At 41.0% G+C, this 24,452-nt stretch overlaps 1 protein-coding gene across 1 annotated transcript; it reads right to left on the bottom strand.

The window, feature by feature from the left end:
• Window positions 1-955: 955 nt before the first annotated feature.
• LOC124593907 lies at window positions 956-24,447 on the bottom strand (the record flags this gene model as incomplete). Its single annotated transcript, XM_047132258.1, has 2 exons — window positions 956-4,278; window positions 24,079-24,447. Coding segments are annotated over 2 exons (582 nt in total), but the record flags the coding sequence as incomplete, so codon positions are not given.
• Between the last annotated feature and the right edge of the window lie 5 nt (window positions 24,448-24,452).

The raw sequence follows: 24,452 nt of genomic DNA, 5'->3' as shown, positions 1-24,452 counted from the left end.
AAATAATTCCTCTTTTATGTACATTAAAACTGACATGGTAGCCATGCTGAAATTGAAATAAGCTCTGCTTTTATGAGAAAACGTGAAGTTGTATCCTTTCTGTGAGGTTTAGCACAGGGTATTATCAACTCATAGAGACCTTGTTAAATCCTGCATGTGTGTGCCACATTCTACAGTCCTGCTTGGAGGTGCTGTGATGAATGAATGGGCCAAAGCTGCCGTGCTGGAAGAAGTTAGTTACAATGTGTGCAGTTTCTGGTGGATTGAACTATCTGGCCAAAACTGTTTTTCCACTGCTAATATGAGCAGGTGTGCCCTCATAACATCTTCTCAGTGACATTGGTTGTATTGTTACAATGCCACTGTTGCTATCAACAAGATCCACTTACAAGTATAATTCCCAGAAATATTCACAAAGAGCCAATCTTATATCAAAATATTATTTCAATATTTAGTTTGTTGGTAATAATAATAATGATAATAATGTCCATCTTTTATATCCCTTAAGTATTATCATTACATAAATTCCGTTTGCCTTTTTTTTGCTGTAAGTAAGTTCAGTTTAAAGTATTTCCTGTTTTGAGTGTACCTCAAATAGTCTTTTAATTTGATTTTTTATACATAACTTCTAAGTGTTTCAGAATATTCCTCCCAATTGTACATTATTTTACATACTCACTATTTTCAATAGAATGTCTATTGTTGTGCAGATGATCGTATTTTCTGGTTTTCATGATTTTTTCAACAGATACATATGCTGCAATTTGTTTACTCAACTGTATGACAGGTACAAAGTGATTACTTTCACTGCATTAGTCATTGTCACTAACTTTTTCATTTATTTTTATCTATCAGTAAATCCAATCTACCTTCATTCATACTACATAATCTCATTTCAGTGCTGATAAAATTTGTATTGTTAGCATTTGCCTCTTTCAGTTATGTCTTTTTATGGTGCATTAATATACTCTTACTCTACTAACACTAAAGTCATTTGAATTGGTTCAAAATGTAGAATTTAAACATTTATTTGTCACTCATTCTTTTAATAAGTTCAAAATTTTTCTTCACATAACTGTACATATAACATGCCATATTATCTCCAACAGTAGTTCAGTTAAATTGCATTTATACATTTCAGTTAGATGTAGAATTATATAGTTTAATTCATTACACTGCTAAGTAATAAAATATCATGCAACAACAAACACAATATTCAATAATTAAGTGATATAACGTTAATAATTACATGAAACAGAAAAAAAACATTGTGTGTGGATGTGTTTGGAGTGAATGAGTGAGTGAGGAGGGAGGGGGAGAGTGGGAGGGGGAGAGAGGGAGGGATGGAGGGATAGAGGGAGGGAGAGGGAGAGGGAGAGAGAGAGAGAGAGAGAGAGAGAGAGAGAGAGAGAGAGAGAGAGAATGTACATACACATACAAGGCTCAGGACATCGATTGAACTACATGTCAGGAATTAATTTGGCATTATTGCAATTTAGTAGAACTGTCACTAAGGAATCTGAATGAAAGAAACAACACGTGTGCAGTATTTCCAAGAGGAATATAGTGAACTAATAACCACAAGTCCACAAATATTTACGAAAAACAGAATCAGTGTGTGTTGCACTTACATAATGAAGAAAAAAAGTGCTTGCTGTTAGAAAGAAATGTTACATATTACATTGTAACTATTTGTGGGGAATTACAGATATGTTATAAATGATAACTGACGTACTATGTATATAGTGGAATGATTTGTAGTTGCAGTGTGCTTGTCACAGAAAAGTGAGAAATGAGTAGACATGAGAAAGAAACTTTAAAGTGAACAAACAATCTTTCTGTTTCATGTAGCCAGTAGTGTTATTAATGTCATGATCTAACTGAAACAGCATATTTAAATTGTTTGCATATAATTTTCAATAATGCACTGTATCATAATATTAAAATATATTACTTTAATAAGTACTTCATCTACAGTCTGTTAGACCATTAACTACTAAACACATTGTTTAAAAAAGAACTTGTATGTTTGCCCCGATACTCATACTGCTTCCTTGCATACAAATTCCTCAAATACACATTAAAACATATTTAGCTCAAGAATGTCCATCGAAAATTTTTGAAAACTTACAATACATTCAATTTACTCTTATAACTATACCATCATTGACATATGTCATTTTGTTTTACTTCATGTAGCTCACGTCATAGAACTGTTTGATATATTTTAATAGCACTTTTTGATGTACTATTCAAGTCCAAGAAATGGCCCACTGAATTGATAAAATGGTTTGATCCAATTATTATTAGTCACTGACATGTCCATACATAAGCATGTTAGAAAATAAAAGCTCTTGTATCTAGCCAGAGACAGCCACATAGTGGTTAAAGACTTAAATGAGTGATCAATCATGTGTGATTTTTTGTACACACCACACAACTTCTTTAAGTAATATTGCATAAATCTGATAATGGATAATAAAATTTTATAAAAATGATGATACACAGTTTTACTTTATAATAAAGCTGTGCTACCACATACAATTTCATAAAATATAGTTTTTTCATAATTTACTTCTGTCATTGCAAAAAATGAACTTCCTAATTTTTTAAATTCTGTGTTGTGCTTCACAGTCAGTCTTCCAATGCAGTCTTTTGCCACAAAAATTGGACATAATATTTAAAAGTTCAAAACCTATATAATTTCAGGCAAATTTCAATATTTGTGTTGTACATCTTTCAGTTAAGTATGTAAAATGAACTCTTTTCTATTTAACTAACATTAAAGTCCCAGAATGCTCATTATCTATGCAGAACTCTGTAATTTTTCTGAAAAATCATTTCTTTCTGAAGTGACAATGACCTCTGTTGTTTCTATTTTATATTTCCGTTAAGAGATTTCTCGGTGTTAAAAGTGGCCTGTTACTACAATGTATATCAGTAGATGAAATACATGTTGCTCCAACACATTATTTTATGAAAGTAATCGTTATAAGCACTTTTTAGTGAACACTGCACAAAGATTATTAATTTCCTGTGATGTTGTAATAAGTATTTTGCATTTGTCTGTATCTTCGAAATGTTCATATACATTTGCTGTTGAAAATTCAGAGAACTAACGATGATTCTTTGCAGATGTGACTATACATAGTCCACAAGCAGGCTGATTATGTGAAGCAAGGCAAACGTAAGACCAGTGGCTCAGCTTATAAAATGCGTTTTATCAAAGCCAGTAGTCCAGAGATGAATAATATCCCCCTCCACCAAATCCATCACCACGTAACATCCCACAAGCTCTGGACCATGAGCCATTGGTCATTCTTACTTAGGGAGTGTCAGTCAGAGATGACTATGTATAGGAACTAGAAAACTTGGAAGATGTTCGGTTTTTATGAAATTGTTACCACAAAACATACGTTTATCACTGAAACTTACATATTTTTCACTTATGTAACTGTTATTTCATTTAACATAATTACAACAAAATAAATTGCTTTGCACCATTCTCTTGTAGCACAAGGAAATAGCATCTTGTTAAAATAGTCTTTTAGACTGAAATCCCAAACAGGTGGAAAAACAGCTCACCATAAACAAGAACTACAAAAAATGTATGTAGAATTTCTAATGCCCATTCTGACAAGCTATCATCATCTGGAAGAGATTATTTATCTGTTACTTCTTCACATGTTAACAGATTTAAATATATATGTACACAATATAACTCGAATGATAAAATTATATCTTGTCCTCACAATTTAACACAGAAGTACATGAAGTTCATTTCATGCTTGTAGGTACGGTAACCTACAAACTTTCACTGGTCGTCTGTTCATCCAGACTTCATCACAATGTTGCCACAAAATCACTGGTAGTTAGTATGTTAGTAACTTACTGTGTTACGAAAAATTACACTTAACAAAACAGATGCTATTCTGTGAATCAAGTTGGTCGCTCCGTTCATTTCGGAAACGATTGTATAATAGATGTATAATACACCTCGATCATAAGTGTGGAAACTATTATACATGGAACACATTAGAACACGTGACTGTGACATTACAAATTTCAAAGCATCAGTTTGTGATACGAAGCAGATTTCTTGGCTTTGGCAATAACATACAATGATTGAGGTTTTCCATTTCCTGGAAAGTATTTGTGGAAGACTGCTTTCTTGCGTGACATTTTGGGTGCATAGAAACTGAAAGATGGCTTCTTGTGATGGTGGTAGTGATGGCCGTGATGGTCATTGGGGTGCTTGTGCGGCGATACGTAGAAAACCTGCAGACAAACAATTTAAAAAATGAGCCTCGAACTTGGATGATAATTTACAAAACTGCTAAAGTAGTTAATAGTTTTTAGTAAACACACACACACACACACACACACACACACACACACACACACACACACACATACAAACACACACACACAAACGCGCGCACACGCATGCACATGCACACACGTTACAGGGCCAAAAGACACCAGACATACAGCGTTTCCTGCATTGTTCACGATGTTCAGCATTAGCTTGTTTTAAATATATTTCACATCAGTTGCTTCAAAAAACTCTTAATTCCCTACATTTAAGTTTTTCTAGGAGAATTTCCCATCTAGTTCCCAATTATTCTGACTCTGTGAGAGGGCAATACAGAAACTGTCATAGACTTTTATTTTTTCGTTGTCTGATAAGCATATACAGTCCTTCCTTTATCACATCACTGCAACAGAAATTCTCGTTACTATCACCGCAAAACGCTTAATGTGCATTACATCTTACTTTATCCTTTGTAAATAATTTTCTGTAGTATATAAGGGACTCGGAAACGATTCTCAGAAGACTAAAGCTAACATTTATAGACAACTAATAATGTACTTCGCAAACAGTAACAACTTTTCTCCTTGATTTGCAACTCATCCAGTATCCTGTAACAAACGATTACGCTCCTTTACCACCACATCTTTTCCATTAATTAAATACCCCCACCTAAAAAAGTCTACCAGTATTTTTCTTTCCTGGAACTCACTGGTGCCATCATATTCTCTCCCTTGTATCTTTGTCAGGTTAAATTACTGTTTTCTACAGTACCAGTAACTATTTTAACTATTTTTGTCTTAAATTTAATACTAATCTTTATATACATATATATATATATATATATATATATATATATATATATATATATATATATATCCCTTTTAGTTTATGTTCCCATGAATTTTCAAATCGTCTGTGTTATTACAAATATCACAACTTTTCCTCGGAGGTATAATTATTGTGCTTGAAATGACTGGTGGTATACAACAACGTGCGATATTCCACTGTCTCTGTTATGGTTCTGCCAGTTCACTATATTTATTTAATTTCAACATCTACCTTAGTATATGTTATTGTTTTGAATTGTGATATCAGTAATTCACGAATTGTATTTAAATTTATGAGGAACACATGTCAGACGATTCGAAAATGTGCTGTCTATTAATACTGTTAGATGCCACTCGATTTACTGTTGGTCATTTTCCATCGTACTTTGAAGCTTACAATTTTCTTATGGCTGGCTGTTCAGCGAAATCCAGCAGTGTTCTTAATCCATTGGTTTTTGAAACCGGATCGCTCGTGATCTTGAATTCTGTTCGTATCAGACTTTTACAGCCAGTTGTGTCCTGTACCATCTGCAGAATATTGCAGACATACCGACAGTTACTGCTGAAAACCTCCTGGTCTCTTTTGACATACTTCAGGTAATTTTTGTTGCAGTCATTTGCTGTTGTATTATCAGCAGTACAAATACCTCAGTATTTTGCAATAACTACTCGGAAGTCTGTGTTGCTTTTTCTTGGTGGACTTCCTCAGGATGTGGCCATTGCATAGGTTTGGCCATCTTTAGATTAATTCTCTGTCTGTCACTAAAACGTGTTTGTGATTGAGATACAGTGAAGCTGAACTTTTTTATTAAGTGATGTAACTGTGTTGAATTTTATTTCAAGGAAAAAAAAACTCTCAGTCTGATTATTTAACTTTGATTTTGATTGTTGAGATCCACAAGATCTCTTTCATTCATAAACCCCAGTCACAATGCTCCTTCAATTGATAGAGTTCGATATTTCTTAAGAGATTTTTCGTAACCGGTAAGCAGTTGTATTGCAGTTGCGAAGTGTAAGTAATTACACAAGTTGACTATACTATATGAATAACCTAATACTGGCACAGTGTACATATTAATGACTCTGACCACACTGTTCGTTTTCAGGTTGGTCATCTGGGTCTTCCAAAAACGCTGTTTGAACATCTCAGTCATTAGTCCTTCATCCGAGTTTGTCTAGCCTAGTAAATTCCGAAATACTTGAGTGTCACCTGCCAGCATCGTCATAACGGATTTATCGTTTTAGAGCTTGCACAGAAACACCTGCAACTCTCTTTCAGCAATACTGAGCCTGTACATTTTGAGGCCCAACTCCATCTTGATGCCTGCAGAAAAAATTTAAACGACGTTTAACAAACTGTCTAGCTACTGATATTCTGCCGCATGCAAGTTGATATCATTCTAAGCTAGGTGGCTCGGAGTGTATACTTTTCCACTGCCAGTTTTTTTGCATTGTTCTTCTTCTTCTTATTATTATTATTCACGTTTGGACCTTACCTGACCACGTGATGTATCATAGGGCATCTTCAGAGTTTTGCTTTAGCTATCCTTTGAACCCACATTACTTTCATTCTCTCAGAATGGGCCCTTTAAAAGCTAGTCAGAAGAAATTATTCAGGTGTTCTTGTATTTTCTGTTCGGCCAGCTGTCGAATCATGAATGTTCTCATTAACTTTTTCTGTGTTTGATATATCAAGTTCTGATATTCCTACTTCCTCCATGTCGTATTTCATTGCACACTTTCATTTTATAGCTTCAGTTTTACGTTTGCTGAGACTTTCGTAGGTCTAACAATCTGTCTAATTCCAGTTTTTTAATAGGCCCAAGGAATTTTAGTTTTCGTTTATCTCATATGCGAATAAGTGTTAGTGTACTTAGTCTGTATAGTCCTCCATTAGTATAATTTGGACCTAAAATTTTCCCAATAGCTCTTCGTTCTCTCTTTCGGATTTCTTCAACGTATCTCTTTCCGTTAGAAATGATTGTTTCAGCCCCATAAAGATACTCTAGTTTGATTACTGTGTTGTTGTGTCACAGTTGTGTGTATTTTGCGATGCGTTTTTCGTTATAAATATCCTTTGTAAGTTTGAAAGCTGTTTTTATTTTGTAGCAATGAATTTCATAATTTGTATGATATACGCCAGTCTCCTGAGTGGTTTCCGAGCGAGGTGGGGTTAGCACTCTGGTCTCGCATTATGGAGGACGACGGTTCAGACCCGCGTCCGGCCATCCTGCTTTAGGTTTTCCGTGATTTCCCTATATCGCTTCAGGAAAACATTGGGATGGTTCCTTTGAAATGGCACGACCTATTTCCTTCCTCACCCTTCCCTAATTTGAGCTTGTGCTCTGTCTCTAATGACCTCGTTTTTCTCTAATGGTATTTGGAGTCCTATTCTTTCTGCTGTTTCCTTAAGAGTTTGTGCTGTTTGAGTGTCCTGACACAGAAGCGCCAGGTCGTTCCCAAAAGCCAGGCAGTATATTCAAATGGTTCAAATGGCTCTGAGCACTATGGGACTTAACAGCTGTGGTCATCAGTCCCCTAGAACTTAGAACTAATTAAACCTAACTAACCTAACGACATCACACACATCCATGCCCGAGGCAGGATTCGAACCTGCGACCGTAGCAGTCGCGCGGTTCCGGACTGCGCGCCTAGGACCGCGAGACCACCGCGGCCGGCAGGCAGTATATTCCAAATCAATTTTTCCAAATTTAAGTTTTAAGCTTCAGCTTTAGTTTTAGTCATTATTGGATTAATTTTCTAAAACATATCTAAGACACGTCGAATCTGCTGTTACCTGGGATTTTTTCTCCACAATTGTGATATCTGGTGTAATGTGTATCAGCATTCGATCTGTCTGAAGTCAGAAGTCCCAAGTAATCTGGTATTTTCGTTTTCCACAACTTCTTCTGGCTTGGGGTCGCACCAGTTCTTCGCTGGTTCAGTTGCTAATTTTGGCGCAAGTTCCAGTGGATAATTCGTGCCATGTCACCGTGCCTCTGCTTGTAACATGTCTGAGCAATATTTTTGCAACAGCACAAGACTCGATCAATTGTTTCACCAGTTCCTTATAGAGTCTGCATTTTGGATCTTTCGCTGATTTCTCATAAATCTGACAAGGGTTTTACACATACAACACATCGCAGCTTCTTAAGGAATGGTAATTATTTTGACGTGATGCATAGCAATAAAACGATATTAACAGAATCTAAAAGAATTGATACAAGATTTGGATAAATTCAATGGTATTTGCAATAACAGTACAGACTTAGAACAAATAGTACTAATAATACTAGCGACCTACTGCAATAACTACTGCTGATAGTATCGAGAGCAACAGTAAAAGTAGAAGTTACAAAATATGTTTATGTATGTGCAAAAGTGAGATTTTACGGCATAGTGAGTTCTCAGAGAAAGAAAATCAGACTGCTCCAGCTGAGGGCTCTTGAGAGTGTAGAAGGTTGGTGTGAAAGTTGAATAGTTTGCTACAATGAGGTAAATGGTGCGTACAGAACGAAGGACAGTATTATTTTCTTTTTTAAATAACTGTGCCGTAAGTTTTCTTTTGAAGCTGGAGGTGTTATTTGTTTCTCATAATGCGGGAGATCATTCCGAGTCGGGTTGCTGCTACATAAAAATACTTCGACGGTGGCTGGAGTGCGATGGAAGGATATTACTCTGACAAGATCGAGTGTTTCTGCTATGTTATTTTGAGAAGAATATTAAGGTCGAGGAGAGAGCAGACGGACTGTACCCGTTGGTAAGACGGCGAAGAAGACTGACTCCGTCTGCACATAGCTAGGATAGCTAGGGATTGTTGTTGTTGTCGTTGTGTTGTCGTCTTCAGTCGGAGGACTTATTTGACGCAGCTCTCCACTCTAGTCTATCGTGTGCAAGCCTCGTCATCTCTGAATAAGACATAGAACAAACTTATTGTCGTCATACCTTGTGTGATGAGTTTCTTCTTGCATAAGAGTAGGGTCCGTTCCCTTACCAAACCCTACGTTGCGTATTACGATATGTTGAACTTTCTGTCACGTATCTTACAAAACATTCTGGTTACCTAACATACTTTGTTCCTGATCGATGCCCGTTAATCGGTACCCGATAACCGTGGTCCAGCAGTATGTGAAGGACCTTGTATCCTCTTGCGTAATTGCAGTGCTGGAAAGAGAACTCACGTCGTCTGCCAATGCTGCCACGAAACTCTTAAAGTTTCCTATAATAACTGTTATATTTAAGAAAACGCTTGTACAAGCAAATCAGTTCGTTGATATTCTATAAATGGATCGATAGACCGTTCACATACTCAGATCTCCGCTCTACATCACAGAGGGTTTTTAATTCGAGTACTCTTTCATAATTTACACAACAGCCATTCAATTGATTCTCTTCCTCTTTAGACTTTTGTCTTTACAACGCCCTTTACTCTGAGACTAGCAAAGCACAGCCGAGCCACCAATCCAAAACACAGTTTGCAGATAAGGACGCCGTACTACCACTATGTCTTCTGAATATCGTGGATGTGATTCTCTGTATCTCCACTGGTGCACCTCTCGGACGAAAATGTGAGAACTGGGGAAGGTGTCCCAACTTAATTATTAGATAAATAGCATGATTGTATCACACGAACTTCTAGTCGGAAGTGTCCTATCAACCGACATCTCTGTTGGTCAAGTCGTGCCATTAATTTATTTTCTCCCAGCTCGATTCATTCAGAAAGGACGTCGTAACACTTAAACTTGTATTTGATGTCAACTAACGCTTTTATAGCCATTGCCATTACCGGTCTGCATTTTATACCCTATCTGATTCGAGCATCACCAATTATTTTGCCATGCAGATAGCAGAAGTCATCTGCTGCTTTCAGTGTCTTATTTCCTAATCCCGTCAACATCGCCTGATTTAATTCGACTACATTCCATTGCTCTTCTTTGCTAATGTTCACCTTATAATCTCTTTTCAAGACACGATCCATTCCGTTCAACTGCTCTTCCAAGTCTTTTGCCGTCTGTGAGAGAATTACAATGTCATCTGCAAATCAAAGTTTTTCTTCTTCCCGAAATTTAATTGCCTTTAGAAACTCCTCCTCGCTTAATGTATAGATTGAATAACATCGAGGATAGGCTACAGCCCTGTCGCACTCGCTTCTCAATCACTGCTTCCCCTTTCATGCCCTTCGAGTCTTATAACTGCAGTCTGGTTTCTACACACGTTTAAATAACGCTTATTTCAACCTACTGCCTTCAAATTAACAGACCCAGCCAACACAGTCAGAAGCTTTCGCTAAATTTACAAAGGCTATAAACACAGGTTGAGCTTTCTTCCGGCTATCTTCTAAGATGTAGAGCCAGCACTGCCTCGCGTGATACCACACTTCTCCGGAATCCAAACTGACTTTCCTCAAGGTCGGTTCCTAGCAGATTTTCCACTCTTCTGGAAACAACTCTTGTCAGTATTTTGTAATCACAAGTTGTTAAACTGATGGTTGGGCTATATTCACGGTTTCTTTGCAGTTGGAATTATTACGTTCTTCCTTTACGTATGAGGGTATTTTCCCTTAGGCATACTGCACAATATGTGGGCAAGTTTTGTCACGGTTGGCTCTTCCAAGTTTCTCAGTAATTCCCGAACCGGACGGTGTTCGATCGCGTCTACACCCAGCGTTTTGAGCGGTTGGAAAAGGACACTGTAAGATAAATAATCGTAGTTTTAACTCTGGTAAACAAATGTCTAGCCACATTACAAGGTAGGATAACTACGATGTGTGATGAAATAACCAATATTACTCCAGGTGACAAATCCACACTCATCAAAGGAGTGCAGACAATGGTTTGATTCTGGAATGCCTGCACCATTACGCAAGGAACGTTTGGGAGCCCATGAAAACCTTTGTATTCTGAAGAGGGAATTTAAGAGGAAGTATTTCCAACCATAAATACTCACTGCCTCTGCAAAGTTCGTAATAAACAAGTGATAAAATTTTTGAACAGCAACAACACCCTATAGCAGCCATCCAAGGAAGAAGGTACGCTGATGAACTCACAATGTATAGTGAAAACTATCGAATTCTTAAAGGTAAATCGGCAGTTATACTTTCCAACTTAAATCCCAGAATTTTAGGAACAGGCTTTGGAATTCACAAAAGTATAATCCGCAATGTTATTGATTTTGAGTCCTTCAGTGATAGAATGTTCTCACAATCAAATGTAAGAATAGGTGTTACTTAATATTCAGCTGCATTGCAGCAAGAAATGAAGATAACAATAAGAAATAAGAAAAAGTAAAAATCTTCTGGGAAGATATAAAAAACAAGTTGTCGAAAGTTCAGAAGAACAGAATGATAATAGTCATGACTGTCGACGTCAATGTCCAACTGGAAAGAAAATCATTTCGAAAGGTTACTGGAAATTATTTGCCTCACAAGAAAACTAGAACAAATGGCTCAAGGTTAGTAGACATATGCAGCTCATTCGAAGTTAAAATAATGACAGCAACTTCAAAAAACGACTACTAGATTACTAGCCAACTGAGGCCCATATCAGATGTATCTCAAAACATAAAATCAAGACACAAACCAGTACGGACGAATAAGAGAATTAATATCATAACTTTGAAGCAAAAGGAATGTGATATTCAAAAGATGGCGTAGGAAGTGCGTAATGACGCCAATAACTTTACAGGAACGATTAAACAGCTTGCATTTGAAATAGTTCCAGAGAACAAGCAAAGTCTCAGTTCGAATACAATAAATTTCCTTGAAACGGGAAAGCTATCGACCACGAATCAGCACTGTTTCAGAAAGCATCGAGTGTGCAAAACTCAGCTTTCCCTTTTGTAACATGACATATTGCGAACTATGGATGGAGGGCAATAGGCAGATTCCATATTTCTAGATTTCCGGAAAGCGTTTGACACGTTACCCCACTAAACACTGTTAACGAAGGTACGAGCGTACGGGGTAAGTCCTAAATATGTGAGTGACTCGAAGTAATAGAACCAAGTTCGTTTCCTCGACGGCGAGTGACCATCAGAGACAACGGTAACATCAGGAGTGCTCCAGGGAAGTGTGACAGGACCGCTGTTATTTTTTGTATACATAAATGATCTGACGGGCTGGGTGGGCAGCAATCTGCGCTGTTTGCTGCTGATGCTACGGTGTATAGGAAGGTGTCGTCATTGACTGATTGTATGAAGATACAAGATGACTTAGATAAAATTTCAAGTTGGTGTGATGAAGGGCAACTAGCCCTAACTGTACAAAAATATGAGTTAAAGCAGATGAGTGAGAAAAACAAAGTAATGTTCAAGTACAGCATTAATAAAATGCTGCTTGACAGAGTCATTTCATTTAAATATCAGGGGTTATCATTGGAAAGCGATACGAAATGTAACGAGCATGTCAGAACTTCAGTGGGGAGGGCGAATGGTCGACTTCGGTTTATTGGGAGACTTTGGGAAAGTGTGGTTTATCTCTAAAGGAGACCGCATACAGGACACTAGTGCGACCTGTTCCTGAGAACTGCTGGAGCGTTTGGGATCAGCACCAGGTCGGATTGAAATAAGACATCGAGGCAATCCAGAGGTGGGCTGCTAGATTTGTCACCGGTAGGTTCGAACAACTCGAAAGAATTACGAAGATGCTTCGAGAACTCAGGTGTGAATCACTGGAGGGAAGACGACATTCTTTTCGCGGAACAGTTTTGAGAAAAAAATGGAGAACCGGCATTTGAAGATGACAGCAGAATACTTCTGCTGCCGCCAACGTACATTTCGCGTAAAGACCACGAAGATAAGAGAATTAGGAGTTTTGCGGAGGCATGTAGATAGTTGTTTTTCCCTCGCTACGTTTGCGAGTGGCACAGAAAAGGAAATGACTAGTAGTGATACAGCGTACCTTCTGCCAGGCACCATAGGTGGCTACCGGAGTATATATGTATTTGTTGATGTAATTGTAAAAAAAAAGCGGTAGAGAGAGAGGGAGAGAGAGAGAGAGAGAGAGAGAGAGAGAGAGAAGAAAAACAGAAATGGTAGAGTAACAAGACTTAAGCAGAACTTAGACAAAAAAAGAAGTTAGGAACTATTGGTGTAACGGAGAAACAAGCAGTAAATGGAAAGTCTGTCAGTTTGAAAAGAAGGAAGCAGATGAAATTATTAGGGCACATAAGAGATGCTTTAGAAAGAAGAAAACAAACTACAGAAGAACATTTAAAAATATTACCCAAGAGACTAAAGAAAAACATTCAAGAACTGCATGTCTGGGTATGATAGATACTGCTTACAGGAAAATTAAAGACACCTTCGGAGAACAGAGAACCACTTGTATGAATATCAAGAGCTCAAATGGAAAACCAGTTCTAAGAAAAGAAGGGAAAGCAGAAAGGTGGAAGGAGTATATAGAGGGTCTATACAAGGTCGATGTACTTGAGGGCAATATTATGGAAACAGAAGAGGAAGTAGATGAAGATGAAATGGGAGATATGATACTGCAGGAAGAATTTGACAGAGCACTGAAAGACCTAAGTCGAAACAAGGCCGCGGGAGCAGGCGACATTTCATCAGAACTAGAGATAGCCTCGGGAGAGCCATCCCTGACAAAACTCTACCATCTGGTGAGCAAGATGTATGAGACAGAGGAAATACCTTTAGAATTCAAGAAGAATATAGTAACTCCAATCCCAAAGAAAGCAGGTGTTGACAGGTGTGAAATTATCGAACTATCAGTTTAATAAGTCACGGTTGCAAAATACTAACCGAATTCTTTACAGACGAACGGAAAAAAATTGGTAGAAGCCGACCTCGGGGAACGTCAGTTTGGAATCTGTATAAATGTTGGAACACGCGAAGCAATACTAACCCTACGACTTATCATAGAAAATAGGTTAAGGAAAGGCAAACCTACGTTCCTAGCATTTGTAGACTTAGAGAAAGCTTTTGATAATTTTGACTGGAATACTCTCTTTCACATTCTGAAGGTGGCAGGGGTAAAATACAGGGCGCGGAAGGCTATTTACAACCTGTACAGAAATCAGATGGCAGTAATAAGAGTCTAGGGGAATGAAAGGGAAGCAGTGGTTGTGAAGAGAGTGAGACAGGGTTGTAGCCTATCGCCAATGTTATTCAAACTGTATATTGAGCAAGCAGTAAAGGAAACAAAAGAACAATTTGGTGTAGGAATTAAAATTCACGGAGAAGAAATAAAAACTTTAAGGTTTGCCGATGACATTGTAATTCTGTCAGATACAGTAAAGGACCTGGAAGAGCAGTTGAACGGAATGGACTGTATCTTGAAAGGAGGCTATAAGATGATTATCAACAAAAGCAAAACGAGGATAAAGGAATGTAGAAGAATTAAATCAGGTGATGCTGAGGGAATTAGATTAGGAAATGAGGTACTTAAAGTAGTAAATCAGTTTTGCTATTTGGAGAGCAAATTAACTGATGATGATCATCGAAGTAGAGACGATATAAAATATTTCTGAAGAAGAGAAATTTGTTGACATTGAGTATAGATTTAAATGTCAAAAACTCCTTTCTGAAAGTACTTGTATGGAATGTAGCCATGTATGGAAGTGAAACATGGACAATAAATAGTTTAGACAAGAAGAGAATAGAAGCCTTCGAAATGTGCTGCTGCAGAAGAATGCTGAAGATCAAATGGGTAGCTCACGTAACTAATGAGGAGGTACTGAATCGAACTGGGGGGAAGAGGAATTTGTGGCACAACTTGACTAGAGGAAGGGATCGGTTGGCAGAACATGTTCTGAAGCATCAAGGGATCACCAATTTAGTAATAGAGGGCAGCTTGGACAGTAAAAATCGTAGTGGGAGACCAAGAGATGAATACACCAAGCAGATTGCAGTAGTTACTAGGGGATGAGGAAGCTTGCACAGGATGGAGTAGCATGGCGAGCTGCATCAAACCAGTCTCAGGACTGAAGACTACAACAACAACAACATGTCTGGGTAGATTCAGGTATCGCAAAGCTTCAGGGTAGAAAATGGAAAACTCGCACGTAACAAAGAAGAAAGCAATAACCTAATGGCAGCGTACTTGAAAAGGTATTGAACTGTGATAACCCGACAAAAGAACTAAATTCTATTGGAATGTTCCACATGGAAAATCAAAACTACGAAGTATCGATTCAGTAAAACTTACATCAAACAATTAAAACAAAACAAAGCCAGAGGTGAAGATAGTATTGCATCAGAGAAACTAGAAGCTAATGAAGATATAGGTGTCACAATTAAAAAAGAAAAACTATAGAAGGTCTGGGTCATTGAAACCGTTCCAGAAAATTGGAACGATACGCTAGTTCACCCTCTTCATAAAAATGGGGATAAAACAGAAATCAATAATTACAAAGGCATTTAATTACTACCCGTAAAACAGAAAATATTATCAAAGGCTTGTCTGGATGTATTACATTTTCAGTTTTATATACAAGTTGAAAAATATCAAGCTGGATTTAAGAGTCGCAGGTCTTGTCCAAAGCAAATTCTAAACCTTAATCAAACTGGTAAATAAAAATATCAAATAAGAAGATAGTGTTACTGTTTGTTAGTTTTAATAAGTATTGTGATCCGATAGACAGAGACTGCCGCCTCGAAACCGTGAAGGAATTTGCAATAGACAGGAAGCTCTTGAAATAACTAAACAAAGTCTCACAAACATAATATCTATAGTTCAATTGTTTGCAACAACTTCTAGTACCGAATTCTGTCAGGAGTCACACGAGAAGACAGTTTGTCGCCAGTGTTATTCAGTCGTGAGCTGGCAAAAGTTGTAAGAGAGTGGAAAATACTAACAGCAAAAAGTTAATTACTACATAAAGCTGGGTAGCTCGAAAGAAAAAATAAATTATTTGACATTTGCAGACGATATCGTAATAGTATACGGAACTGAGTTTTGAGATCTAAGAAGAAAACGTATTCATATAGTGCCCTAAAATAACAGATGAGATCAGGAGAAGAAGTGTTACACTCTATGGACGTCTAGAAAGAATGACAAAAATTAACGAAGTAATTCCACACATTCTTGCAAAACAGGAAAACGGACAAGGCAGATGTGTGCGGAGACAATACAAAAAAGAACTTTCAAGGAAACAACCTTAAGTTGATATCATATTTTAAGGAGAAAGTAGCACACTTGCAAGATATGAGTCCCAGCAATCTATCCCACGGGGAAATTTGGGCCATAATTGTGACGGTATGCTGTCATTACCTTCTGAAAGAACAGCATCTGAATTAAGGCTCAAATTTTGGAGTAGGATAGATTTCTTTGGCTGATATCTCGCAATTGTGCTATTTTCTCCTAAGATTGTGAGACCAAGCTGGTGATGTTTCCTTGTTAGACGAAACGCAGGTTGGACAGGAGACTTAAGACGACATACACCATTCAGCCTAGAAGTCAAGAAATCCAAAATTCCCCAGAAAAATAAACGGTAAAAGAACTGGAGTGAAATGGCCAGCTGAGATGAGCAGAGCTCGTTCTTTCAGAATGAAAGAATTTTAGAGAAGGATGAAGGAAAAGAGAAATAGTTATGTTGAGGTCCTCTTTAGTTGGCCTGAGAAGCAATAGAAAAAGAATATGGAGGCTATTATGGACGTTATTAAAAAAAAATTTAAAAAAACATCGAAATCACGGTTTGTGTGGAGAGTACCTTAATTACAATTTTCCGTCTATACATCATCATCATCATCATCATCATCATCATCAGATAAATCTTTAAAAAATCCGCGAAGTACCGGAAACACACTGAAGTGCCAAAGAAACCGGTATAGGCATGCATATTCAAATACGTAGATATGTAATCAAGACTTATGTGAGTTTGAACGTGATGTTATAGTCAGCGCACGAGCGATGGGACATAGCATCTCTGAGCTAGCGATGAAGTGGGGATTTTTCTGCACGACCATTTCACGAGAGTACCGTGAATACCAGGAACCCGGTAAAAACCAAATCTTCGACATCGCTGCGTCCCGGAAAAGACCCTGCAATAACGAGACCAACGGCGACTGAAGACAATTGTTCAATGTGACAGAACTGCAACCCTTCCGCAAATTGCTGCAGATTTCAATGCTGGACCATCAACAAATGTCAGCGTGCGAACCATTCGACGAAACATCATCGACATGGGCTTTCGGAGCCAGGGGCCAACTTTTGTACCCTTGATGATTGCACGACACAAAGCTTTACGCCTCGCCTGGGCCCGTCAACACCGACATTGGATTGTTGATAACTGAAAACATGTCGCCTGGTCGGACGAGTCTCGTTTCAAATTCTAACAAGCGCATGGACGTGTAGGGTATGGGGACAACCTCATGAATCCATGGACGCTGAATGTCAGCAGGTTACTGTTCAACCTGGTGGAATATCTGTAATGGTGTGGGGTGTGTGCAGTTGGGGTGACACGTGACCCCTGATACGTCTACATACGACTCTGATGGCGGACACGTACGTAAGCATCCTGTCTGATCACCTGCATCCATTCATGTCCATTATGCATTCCGACTGACTTGGACAATTCTAGCAGGACAATGCGACACCCCCACATGTCCAGAATTGCCTCAGAGTGGCTTCAGGAACACTCTTCTGAGTTTAAACACTTCCGCTGGCCACCGAACTCCTTAAACACGAACATTATTGGTCATATCTGGGATGCCTTGTAGCGTGCCACTCAGAAGATATCTCCACCCCTGGTACTCTTACGGATTTATGGACACCCCTGCAGGATTCACTGTGTCAGTTCCCTCCAGCACTACTTCAGACATTAGTCGAGTCCATGCCACGTCGTGCTGTGGCACTTCTGCATGCTCGCTGGGGCCCTACACGATATTAGGCATGTCTACCAGTTTCTTTGGCTCTCCACTAAATGACATAGTGCATGATAGTAGTTACTGCCCACTAAAAACAAATATATTAAAGCACAGTGTGAAAACATACCAAGGTTTGGATGAACACATTATACGTAAGTATGGAGTCACATATCTTATCCACAAGACAACGGAAAACCGTTGCGCTGTTCAGGATGACAACCACGTCACCAGGTGGCGATACTAGTGAGCATTAATACTTAAGACTTAAGTACAGTTATTATAACGCCATGAAAATGACGAAGATACGACCTGGACGTCATGTTTAATTATAAAAGAAATATACGTCATTTCAAAAACCATGACATGATGTACACTACTGGCCATTAAAATTGCTACACCACGAAGATGACGTGCTACAGACGCCAAAGTTAACCGACAGGAAGAAGATGCTGTGATATGCAAATGAATAGCTTTTCAGAGCATTCACACAAGGTTGGCGCCGGTGGCGACACCTACAACGTGCTGACATGAGGAAAGTTTCCAACCGATCTCTGATACACAAACAGCAGTTGACCGGCGTTGCCTGGTGAAACCCCAGATCACGTAAGAAACAGATTGCCCAATCGCTTGGTCTAGCAGGCAACCCTTGTCAGGGAAAGCCACCAGGCGGCAACAGCGTCACACCCTTACTTGTGGCAGCAACCACTAGATGGCACTCCGTTCTGTGAAATATGTGGCAACATCGTCCGAACGCATGCAGCTTTCCACCATTTGGCGTCTGTGAAGTACAGCTGTTTCTGACATACCGGTAGTGGTGGATCGAGTCGTCGTGCCGAGGGCCTGCGAGTATATCAACTGTGGAAGGAGTAGACGGACAAATCCTGATCTAAAAATGTTCAGATTTCCCGTCAAAGATAAAGAAAGGTTACGGGAGTGGATTTTAAATTCAGGTAAATCAATAGTTACGAGTAAGAATTAATAAAGAGCCCTAAGCATTCGATCCTATCTAAATTTTGTCGATCTTATATTCTGATATAACGTGGCAGCCCTTCCTGTACAAGAATCATATCATACAATTTTTAAATGAAATCTTTGCTGCGATTTGGACTTTTTTAAACTGTTTATACACTTCACTATTGTAATTTTGGCTGTAGTGGGATTTTTGTGTGCAATGTGAAAACTGAAACCAATATAAGTTATGGATAACAAACAAAGCATAGTGTGGTAACATTTGGTAAACAATTTAAGAAGCACTACCTTACAAGACCTTTCCCTTGGTACTTGAAAATGGCTCTAGAGCTGAAATCGCAACAATGAAATAAATGAATAATAGCCGTCATCTAACTGCTAGGTCACCGGTCCCTCTAAATCCTGGTATATACTAGAGCGAACGAAGTGAACAATGTTCACTGCCATTCGTTTATACTTGTGAACAAGCGTTTATACTGGAATGAAGGGAGGAGAATAGAAGAGAACGAGCATAACATGCAAACTATAGACGCTGCCTATTTTAATTTTTTTTAATCTGTGCGCTAATAATCCTCTCAGAGCTTTCACTTGAAAACAACACTACTTATAGTAACAGGTCTGCGCGAGTGCGGATATCCCCAGTAATAACTGTGTCTGTTGCGAATATTTGCGGGTTATCTTTAAACTGTACAAAGTAAATTTTTAACATAATTATGGTTTGCCGTCTGTGGCTCTTCAAAGTTGACACCTCCAAAATATGCTCCAAAAACACGCTTTCACTTGTATATTACCGCGTTTGCAGCCCCCTTTCTATAACAATCCAAAATTCATCGTTTTGTGCCACTCTTATATCATTTACGATAAGTTACATGCAACGTAAAAGAATTTTAATTTGAAATGACTGTCACTGAAATATGTCCAGCATTAATTCGCATCATAACGGAGTGAGGATTTTGAAAACTTTCTAGTGTTAACCTGCACGTGGATATCTTTTTTACCACCATAATCCGTATGAGAAGAGCTGTATAGCAAAGAGGAAATAGACGACATGGAAGGCGAGTGAAAAACCTATGTGACTGCAATACAGTCTGCATTTAAACAGTAACTCGCCAGAAATGTTTGTGTGTTACTTTTCATTTATTTCATTTCGCATATGATTGTGAGAAATAAACTTGGTTTGTAGAATTACAGGAGCTAATCTACATTCTTAGATTGAAAACTCGGGAAAAACCACAACCGATGATTAGCTACAGTCAGCAGTGTGACGAATGCATTTCGCGCGCAGCGCTCTAGCCGAACGCAAATCAGTGTCACTCACGTCACCGAAGATACAGCGTTGCCAATTCCGCAACGTGGACAGGTCAGTTAGCGTTGTAGCGTCGCCTGCGACATCTGTTGACCGACGGGAAAACTATTTTTTCGGTTGCCTGTTCTGTCGTAACGACGGTCAGTCTGTTTCTTACGTGATCTGGGGTGAAACGTTGTTGTAATGCCTCGTGTAAGGAGGAGAAATGCTTACCATCACGTTTCCGACTTTGATAAAGGTCAGATTATAGCCTACCGTGATTGCGGTTTATCGTATCGCGACATTGCTGCTCGCGTTGGTCGAGATCCAATGACTGTTAGCAGAATAGGGAATCGGTGGGTTCAGGAAGGTAATACGGAACGCCGTGCTGGATCCCAACGGCATCGTATCACTAGCATGACAGGCATCTTATCCGCTTGGCTGTAACGAATCGTGCAGCCACGTCTCGATCCCTGAGTCAACAGATGGGGACGTTTGCAAGACAACAACCATCTGCACGAACAGTTCGACGACGTTCGCAGCAGGATGGAGTATCAGCTCGGAGACCATGGCTGCGGTTACCATTGACGCTGAATCACAGACAGGAGCGCCTGCGATGGTGTACTCAACGACGAACCTGGGCGCACGAATGTGCAAAACGTCATTTTTTCGGATGAATCCAGGTTCTGTTTACAGCATCATGATGGTCGCATCCGTGTTTGGCGACATCGCGGTTAGTGCACAATGGAAGTGTGTATTCGTCATCGCCATACTGGCGTATCACCCGGCGTGATGGTATGGAGTGCCATTGGTTACACGTCTCGGTCACCTCTTGTTCGCATTGACGGCACTTTGAACAGTGGACGTTATACACTCCTGGAAATGGAAAAAAGAACACATTGACACCGGTGTGTCAGACCCACCATACTTGCTCCGGACACTGCGAGAGGGCTGTACAAGCAATGATCACACGCACGGCACAGCGGACACACCAGGAACCGCGGTGTTGGCCGTCGAATGGCGCTAGCTGCGCAGCATTTGTGCACCGCCGCCGTCAGTGTCAGCCAGTTTGCCGTGGCATACGGAGCTCCATCGCAGTCTTTAACACTGGTAGCATGCCGCAACAGCGTGGACGTGAACCGTATGTGCAGTTGACGGACTTTGAGCGAGGGCGTATAGTGGGCATGCGGGAGGCCGGGTGGACGTACCGCCGAATTGCTCAACACGTGGGGTGTGAGGTCTCCACAGTACATCGATGTTGTCGCCAGTGGTCGGCGGAAGGTGCACGTGCCCGTCGACCTGGGACCGGACCGCAGCAACGCACGGATGCACACCAAGACCGTAGGATCCTACGCAGTGCCGTAGGGGACCGCACCGCCACTTCCCAGCAAATTAGGGACACTGTTGCTCCTGGGGTATCGGCGAGGACCATTCGCAACCGTCTCCATGAAGCTGGGCTACGCCTCCAGTAGTGTCGCGACAGGCGTGAATGGAGGGACGAATGGAGACGTGTCGTCTTCAGCGATGAGAGTCGCTTCTGCCTTGGTGCCAATGATGGTCGTATGCGTGTTTGGCGCTGTGCAGGTGAGCGCCACAATCAGGACTGCATACGACTGAGGCACACAGGGCCAACACCCGGCATCATGGTGTGGGGAGCGATCTCCTACACTGGCCGTACACCACTGGTGATCGTCGAGGGGACACTGAATAGTGCACGGTACATCCAAACCGTCATCGAACCCATCGTTCTACCATTCCTAGACCGGCAAGGGAACTTGCTGTTCCAACAGGACAATGCACGTCCGCATGTATGCCGTGCCACCCAACGTGCTCTAGAAGGTGTAAGTCAACTACCCTGGCCAGCAAGATCTCCGGATCTGTCCCCCATTGAGCATGTTTGGGACTGGATGAAGTGTCGTCTCACGCGATCTGCACGTCCAGCACGAACGCTGGTCCAACTGAGGCGCCAGGTGGAAATGGCATGGCAAGCCGTTCCACAGGACTACATCCAGCATCTCAACGATCGTCTCCATGGGAGAATAGCAGCCTGCATTGCCGCGAAAGGTGGATATACACTGTACTAGTGCCGACATTGTGCATGCTCTGTTGCCTGTGTCTATGTGCCTGTGGTTCTGTCAGTGTGATCATGTGATGTATCTGACCCCAGGAATGTGTCAATAAAGTTTCCCCTTCCTGGGACAATGAATTCACGGTGTTCTTATTTCAATTTCCAGGAGTGTATTTCAGATGTGTTACGACCCGTGGCCCTACCCTTCATTCGATCCCTGCGAAACCTTACATTCCAGCAGGATAATGCACGACCGCATGTTTTAGGTCCTGCGCGGGCCTTTCTAGATACAGAAAATGTTCGACTGCTACACCAAGAAGAAATGCAGATGATAAACGAGTATTCATTGGACAAATATATTATACTAGACCTGACATGTGATTACATTTTCACGCAATTTGGGTGCATAGATCCTGAGAAATCAGTACCCTGAACAACCACCTCAGGCCGTAATAACGGCCTTGATACGCCGGGCATTGTGTCAAACAGAGCTTGGATGGCGTGCACAGGTACAGCCGCCCATGCAGCTTCAACACGATACCACAGTTCATCAAGAGTACTGACTGGCGTATTGTGACGAGCCAGTTGCTCGGACACCACTGACCAGAAGTTTTCATTTGTTGAGAGATCTGGAGAATGTGCTGGCCAGGGCAGCAGTCCAACATTTTCTGTATCCAGAAAGGCCTGTACAGGACCTGCAACATGAGGTCGTGCATTATCCTACTGTAGGGTTTATCAGGGATCGAATGAACGGTGGAGCCACGGGTCGTAATACATCTGAAATGTAACGTCCACTGTTCAAAGTGCCATCAATCCGAACAAGAGGTGACCGAGACGTGTAACCCCATACCATCCCGCCGGGTGATACGCCAGTATGGTGATGACGACTACACGCTTCCAATGTGCGTTCACCGCGATGTCAGCAAACACGGATGCGACCATCATGATGCTGTAAACAGAACCTGGATTCATCCGAAAAAATGACGTTTTGCCATTCGTGCACCCACGTTCGTCGTTGAGTACACCATCGCAGGCGCTCCTGTCTGTGATGCAGCGTCAAGGGTAACCGCAGCCATGGGCTCCGAGCTGATAGTCCATCCTGCTGCAAACGTCATCGAACTGTTCGTGCAGACGGTTGTTGTCTTGCAAACGTCCCCGTTTGTTGACTCAGGGATCGAGACGCGGCTGCACGATCCGTTACAGCCATGCGGATAAGATGCCTGTCATCTCGACTGCTAGTGATACGAGGCCGTTGGGATCCAGCACGGCGTACCCTCCTGAACCCACCGATTCCATATTCTGCAACAAGTCATTGGATCTCGACCAACGCGAGCAGCAATGTCGCGATACGATAAACCGCAATCGCGATAGGCTACAATCCGACGTTTGTCAAAGTCGGAAACGTGATGGTACGCATGTCTCCTCCTTATACGAGGCATCACAACAACGTTTCACCAGGCAACGCCGATCAACTGCTGTTTGTGTATGAGAAATCGGTTGGAAACTTTTCTGATGTCAGCACGTTGTAGGTGTCGCCACCGACGCCAACCTTGTGTGAATGCTCTGAGAAGCTAATCATTTGCATATCACAGCATCTTCTTCTGGTCGGTTAAATTTCGCGCCTGTAGCACGTCATTTTCGTGGTGTAGCAATTTTAATGGCCAGTAGTATATTTCTGTAGCATTCATAATAGCAGTGCTTCAACCATCAAATGACGTAAAAATTGGTGCGTACCTCTTACGTGACTTCACGTCACATCTGTTAGAAAAAGAGTAAATAAAAAAGTGCTACCGACCTCGCTGTCATCGGACGCCTGCAGCCTGGAGGGGGCGGTGCGCGCGCGCGACTTCTTGGCGGCGATGAGGTGCCTGGCGGGCAGGTTCCAGTGGTAGACGGCGGACGGCTTGCCGTTGGCGGCGAAGCTGACGGGCGGCCGCACCTTGGTCACGTCGTTGGGGTGCGGCTGCTGCAGGCCGTAGAAGTGCGAGTCGGGCGGCAGCTTCACCACGAAGACGTGCGAGTCGCCGGGGGCGGCGAGGCGGCGCGACTCGGCCGCCAGCCGCTTGCGGTGGTGGCCGCTGCGCCGGCGCGACAGCCCCAGCGAGCGCAGCAGCAGGTGGTTGTCCGAGCGGCCGCCGCCCTCCACCACCTTGCCGCCCGACAGCCGGC

Source organism: Schistocerca americana, chromosome 2, assembly GCF_021461395.2.
Source record: "Schistocerca americana isolate TAMUIC-IGC-003095 chromosome 2, iqSchAmer2.1, whole genome shotgun sequence".
Classification (NCBI taxonomy): domain Eukaryota; kingdom Metazoa; phylum Arthropoda; class Insecta; order Orthoptera; family Acrididae; genus Schistocerca; species Schistocerca americana.
The sequence above is the reverse complement of the archived record's forward strand: the minus strand, read 5'-3'. Positions and strand labels throughout refer to the sequence as shown.